A 6,780-nucleotide genomic window follows, 5' to 3' on the forward strand; every position below is an offset into this window, starting at 1 on the left:
ATTTTTAGAATATTTTAGCTAAAAATTGAAATTGGGACGACATTCGGTTTCACACTGCATACTGAAGTCTTTCCCACAGTCTCTACTGAGGTATATGCTGAATCATCAATGGAAGGTACATATTGAATAAAATTTCATATCCATAGAAACAGAAAAAACTTAGAATTGCTACTAGCTAGATTGATTAAAGTCGATTTACTTTTACAAGGCACATTCAAAGTAAGTTCAAATTACCACAAGTACTACTACATCTATCTCCTCAAAACAGTTGACACTCTTAGCTAGTAACACACTAGAAAATTAATTGATCTCCTCCGGTTCCGCCATTCATGGAAGTGGAGACAGCGACACCGCTACGCTCAGCATGGCAGAGCTGACGAAGCTTAGTTGGGACGTACCAAATCGTGAGGCGAGGATGACCGTTGAAGATGGCATCAATATCCCAGCCCTGCCTCGCAGCTATGGTCACCAAAGGCTTGTAGCAAGCCTGACGCCACGCCCCAACGTTCTCTCCACGTTCCTTGAACGTCCTACGCATCGAGTTGGAGGCGTCCTCGTCGAGGCAATGCAGCGCATAGCAGTGCACGTAATGGCGCATCTTGGGCTTGTTGATGTAGCTTGCCCCAGCCTTCTTTGCGTACCTGAACACTTGGTTTGTCACCTGTGTTTTAGCATGCCAGAATTACTGATCAAATACTTATTTATTCAATTTGTAAGTCTTTAGATATTTTGGAGGATATTTTATGCAAATTATAAAATTTTCCGAAGAAGATATGTAAAAATTTTTCTTTTGATAACACAAAATATAATCGGTGTAAAATATTATAAGTTTTTTTTTTGGTTAATAAATTTATTTTATGATAATTTTGTTATACCCCTATTTAAGAATTAATAATAAGATCATGGCAGCTTTTGACTAAATTAAAAGGGGGAAGAGAGCTAAAATTATAACATTATCTTATTTTATTATCAATCAAATTAATTAAAAAAATTGTATGGTGTTTTATGATAACTTTTGGAATTTTCATATCTATATATAACTATATTTAATATATTAACAACAATTATGTATTATATACCTACCAAGTATAGATAAAATATATTAAGTTGTAATATTTCATGATTTCTTTTACACAAATAATAATAATAATAATAATAATTAATAATAAATATAAATATGTGGTGCGTAATGATGAACATTGGGCCCCTTTTTTGTATTTGGAACAAATAGCAGAGAGGCCCAGAGCTCCGTACAATAGCTGTCGAGTTCTCGTGGAGACAGCTGGGTTTTGAAGATCTGTCCTCTGAGCCCACTTCAGGCCCAACTGTACGGCTCTATTTTTGAAAACGACCACAGTCTACATCCAACTGCAATTTTTTATGTTCAATATTTAATTATTTTAATTAATTTGACTTTAAAAAAAATTAATATTTTTTTGGAGGGATCAATTTCAAATATATTTACGATGTTGAGATAATAATACTACAAATTTCAAATATATTATTTAAATTTTTATATATTATTTCATATTATTTAAATTTTTATATATTATTTCATATTAATTAAAATTAATTTCAAGTTAACTTAATGATAATATCATTTAAAATGTATGATATATAAATAAATAAAATAAATTTAATATTTGATTTATTATTTTATTATAAATAATAAAAATATAATCATAAATTTGAAATATATATTTTTAAATGTATTTTAATATAATTCAATGCAAGTACAGAAATTAAATATAGTTGAAGATCATATGAGACAAATTTGGAGCAGAAAAAGCGTTTCAGAGCTTAACGCATTGTCTTATTATTAGCTTTTTTGGGGGCGTATTCTTAATATAATTTTTGCATGTAAATGGCTTTACTATTTTGTTAGATCAATCATGGAACATATAAAACAGTGTTCGCAATAATTTTTTTTTTAAAAAAAATTGGCATAAAGTTAATTTTGTTTCTCAAATCATATGCAAATTCTGGAAAAAAAATTATAGATTATATTACAATTAAGTATTTTAGAGACGGTTTTTTATAAGATATTTTGATAGTTAATTAGAATAGTTATTTAATTAAGAGGTATAATTTTTGGTTGTTTTTAAAATGTATACTAGTTTCTAATAAATATTTTAGTTAAGTAATAATATGGTTATTTCCTATCCACGACCATGAGCAAATATGAGTATTGAATAATGTTTTATTTAAAAATATACACTAATTTCCTAATAGTATGTTTCTTGTGAGACGATCTCACGAATCTTTATCTGTGAGACCGGTCAATCCTACTGATATTCACAATAGAAAGTAATACTCTTAGCATAAAAAGTAATACTTTTTAATAGATAACCCAAATAAGAGATCCGTCTAACAAAATACGACACGTGAGATCGTCTAACACAAATTTTTGCCATTTCCAAATAGGTATAATTTGTAGCATGCAATATTTAACACAAAATTAAATAAGTTAAGGATTATGATCATTTCAACCGATAAGCACGCAAACAAAGTCAATTAGTATGAAATAGAATGTATGTAAAAACTTCATGCCGATTGACATATAGTTTATTTGGCACAAAAATTTTAAATTTGAGACGATATTTCGGATTTGAGATCTAATTGTAAAGAGAAGAAAGAAACTTCACACAGCTAAAATAAAAATATATACATTTGAAGACATATATAAGAGAATTAATTATACTAATTATTTTCTAACCAAAAAAAGGATATATATATAAAATTTGAAAATAATAATTAGTTAGTAAACTAACCTTGGTGGGGCACTTTTCACCTCTTTCCTTGGCAATATTCTGAACCTGGATCAAGAACTCCCGGCACTGTTCGTACAGGTGGAAAAGATAGTCCAGCCCGTTCTTCTTCCCACGCGCCACCTCCCCCGGCTCCGTCACGATAAAGGGATGCTCCCTCTGCCGCTCACCTCTAACTCCACCACCGTTGTCATCCTCCTCCGGCCCCTCAGTTTCGTCATCGTCATCCTCCTCCATTGAAGCCATTCTTAACCTGCCTTTATAGTTTTTCCTCCGCCGCTGCTTCCTCCCACCGGAAGCCACCATTTCCCAAACTCTTCCTCCTCCCCCTCCGCTTCCGGCGGCTTCCTTCTCTTGTTGCACATGCTCCTCAGATAGTCCTACTTGTAAAATTTACATGCAATGTCATTACGTGCACACACAGCGGGATAACGTATGCTACTCATATCCTAAAATTATTGAACAAGGTAGATAATTTTAAACAAAGAATTACATAAATCATTAACTTGTATATATATATATGTTTGTGCGCGTGTGCGTGTGATTTTCTAGGCAGTATTCACATCCATGCAAGTACCCTACAACTTGGCCAAGTAGTCAAACATAAAATGTACTTTTGCATAAAAACTTCTTGGTTTATTTCCATCAATCTTTGTTAGACACTAACGTAGGACATATTAATTCACATTACCTGGTTTCTAACTAGACTAATCTGAAAGAGCTTGTGTGATATACGAGAATATATATGTGCATATTTTTGAAAATAGATGATAATATTTGGACAAATAATATGAAAGAAGCTCAAAAATATGCATATATACAACATTCTAACCTTCTTGAGAAAGCGCGTCAAGGGCATGCGTGGTGTCCCCGGAAAGTATGTGGCGGCGGCGTGCTTCCTCCTCCTCGAGGCGGCGCCTCTCGGCCCTGACGGCGGCCTTGATACCGTACCTCTCCCCAACAAGGAGATCCCAGCGGAAAATCTGGCAAAGGCTGTTCATCATCTCCTCAAGCTCTTCATCCCTCATATCCAGCAGCGTATTCACGGTGAAGCCAAGATCAGCTATCTTAGCAGCAGTGTAATACCTAATCCCATAAGCCTGGAACATCTCCTCCAGACAGCCGAGCTCCCTCGGCCTAATGGAGTAGCCCGCCGCCTGAGGCAACGGAGGAGGAGGAGGCGCCACCGCCTCCATGACCCTGCTGTTTGGTGGAGGGAAAACACCTCTGGGGTCCCACTTGAACAAGCTCGCAGCTGCGGAAAAGGCGTCAGGATCCATCGGGCAATTTGGCGCTTTAAGAAAAGTTTCTTTCGACACTTGGAAGGAGGGGGGGACAGGTTCTTTTAAGGTCTGCCTTGCTTGGGCATTTCCAGAAATGCCCTCGATGAAATTTAGCCATAGATTTTGTCTTGGGAAATAACTGAATGGCAATGTGCTTTTGTTTTTGCATGCTCTGTTTACTGTACGAATCCACTGTTGTATTGCTCTGTTGTGCTGTAGAAAAAGCAAAGCAGTGGTTTCGAGTCCATCTAAATCTGTCCTTGATTCGTTCAAACAAACAAAACCCCATTTATTGTGCGTTAGATTTTTATTTGTAATAATGTCTTTTTCAATAAATAATTACTATAACTAAATTAAAGATAAAAGAAAGATATAAATGATAATATTATAATTTGAATTCTGCGATTTAATTGATGTGAGACAACTGTTGTTCCGCCACTAAATGCGACGGGTTGGGAAAACCCATAAGAATTTTTTTTTTTTTTTTGGAAAAAAATGATACATAAATTATTAAAAATGACATATCTTTCAAAATGCACATCCGATAACCATACATAAAACTTTTATAAATAATATAAACATTTCAAATTTCATCAAATATAATAAAACATTATAAATAACATAAATCATCAAAAACTCATCAATCATCCATAAATTCCTCAGAACACATAAATAATTGAAATAATATATTAAAAAGAATGTGAAAACACAAAAAATGCTGGCCGGGCTGGCTGGCCATCAAGGCCCGCCTTCAAACGGGTCACTAAATTAGTAACCAAACCCGCTTATTTTCATGGTGGGGTTACATTGAATCATTTTTAACCATATTGACTCTAAAAACACTCGGAACAATTTAACTCAATACACAACATTAAATGATTCAGACTCTTTAAAATAAACAAAAAAGTTACCAAAACGTACATAATCTTTATTTGTAGCTTAATTAATGGCATGGTACTCTTAACTATGATTTTCATAGAGGAGTTTCAGCTATAAATAAATTTTTTTTGAGTTTTTGTCACGTTAGAAAGGAAATATTTTTGGGTTGTGGTGGAGGTAAATTGAGAGAAGTAAGAGTAGGAGTGTTCATTCAGTCCGAACCGCTCCGAATTGAATAGTTTGGTTAAAATTAAGAATATTTTCGATTTAACCGACTTTTTTTTAAATTATATTTATTTATTAACGCTTTTAGGTCCGCTCGCGGATCGTCCAAGTTTTTTCTTGGAAATTGACCAATTATTTGAAAGAAAAAATAAAATATATTCAAATTAATGAATTAAATTCGTAATTTAAATTTTTTAAATTTTTAGCGTTTTTAGGTCAGCTCGTGACTTGTCAAAGTTTTATTTAGAAAGTGACCAAGTATTTGAAAGAAGTGACCAAGTACTTGAAAGAAAAAATAAAATATATTTAAATCAATGAATTAAATCCGTAATTTAAATTTTTTAAGTTTTCTTACCTATTTAATATTTACGTATTAAGTTATTAATTAAGTGAATGTCCGAGTGCTGTTGGGATTATGTTAGAGTTTAGAGAGGAGAATGATGAATAAAATCTTTTAAAATTTTCTTGATTTCAAACTATCAGACTGTTAAGAAGTATTCTTGAACGGTTAGACTTGATGGACCACTAAAAAGTGTAAATGCGGAAACGTTCCGTCTTGATTAGTGATAGATTATACTTGACAATTTAACAATAAACAACTTAAAATAGACTTTGCAGTAATGTAAATGTGTAAAATAATAAAACAAATATTTTTATGAATGTTCGGAGATAAAACTCCTATGTTACCCTTATTTCCACTTAATAATGTTTCCACTAAAAGACTTTGATTTTACAACTTGTAACAACCCACTTCGGTTAGAACTTATAATTGCCTAACTGAAACCCTTAGGGATCACTGTTGCGTGTTTTATTACTTGCTCGCAAGCGCACGACATCAAATTATAGTAAAATACTATTTTGGAGTACAAGCACGAGGAGTGTGTATATAAACATATATCAGTGATTGTAATTGAAATAGTCTCAACTTTATTTATAGATGTTTGGTTTGTTTAAAAACAACTTAATTGCAAATAAATAATTAAACTAAACACCGAATGGAGAAATATCACCGAGACAAATATCTAGAGGAATGATTTCACTAAGTTTTCACGATCATTTTCCAATTGAATTTATATTCATGAATTCCAATTATTTAATGACCAAGAATACTTAATTATTTTATTTTCTCTTTCCCAAGTGACGAATAAATTGTATCAATCAAACTTTTATCCAAACATTCCTAATAAAAATCTAAGTTTCATTGATAAATTCAAAAGATGTTCTCATTAACCCTCGCTAAAGTTATATGCCTTCCAAACGATATAAACACTCAACGATGTGTTTCTAATGATCTATAATCTTAATCTCTCTCCCGAGTTGTAGAAGTAATCAAACAACACACAATTTATGACCATTAAATTGCAGTGAATAAAAACAAGAGACACAATTAAACCAAACGGAATTCAATCATATAAACAACCGCGTCAAATCATCATATCGACAAAGCTACATCATTCTCTAAACTAGAAAATTAGTTCATGACGAATTCTAAATAAAAACAACACATGTTTAAAGTTTTAGACATCGCAACACAGTAAAATATAAAAGTGAAAGAATAAATGACAAATCCGAAGTGTCGTCTTTGTCCCCAGATCCGTTGTTCTTCGTATTTGTGATCGATCTTC

General features: G+C 32.6%; 1 protein-coding gene across 1 annotated transcript; it reads right to left on the reverse strand.

The window, feature by feature from the left end:
* Positions 1 to 225: 225 nt before the first annotated feature.
* LOC142539071 (floricaula protein-like) lies at positions 226 to 4,048 on the reverse strand. Its single transcript, XM_075644365.1, has 3 exons — positions 3,601 to 4,048; positions 2,772 to 3,148; positions 226 to 661 (listed from the first exon to the last, which is right to left on the reverse strand). The coding sequence occupies exons 1-3, from the start codon at positions 4,046 to 4,048 to the stop codon at positions 293 to 295; spliced, it is 1,194 nt and encodes a 397-aa protein (XP_075500480.1). The 3' UTR covers positions 226 to 292.
* Positions 4,049 to 6,780: the final 2,732 nt, after the last annotated feature.

Source organism: Primulina tabacum, chromosome 3, assembly GCF_025594145.1.
Source record: "Primulina tabacum isolate GXHZ01 chromosome 3, ASM2559414v2, whole genome shotgun sequence".
NCBI classification, from domain to species: Eukaryota; Viridiplantae; Streptophyta; class Magnoliopsida; order Lamiales; family Gesneriaceae; genus Primulina; species Primulina tabacum.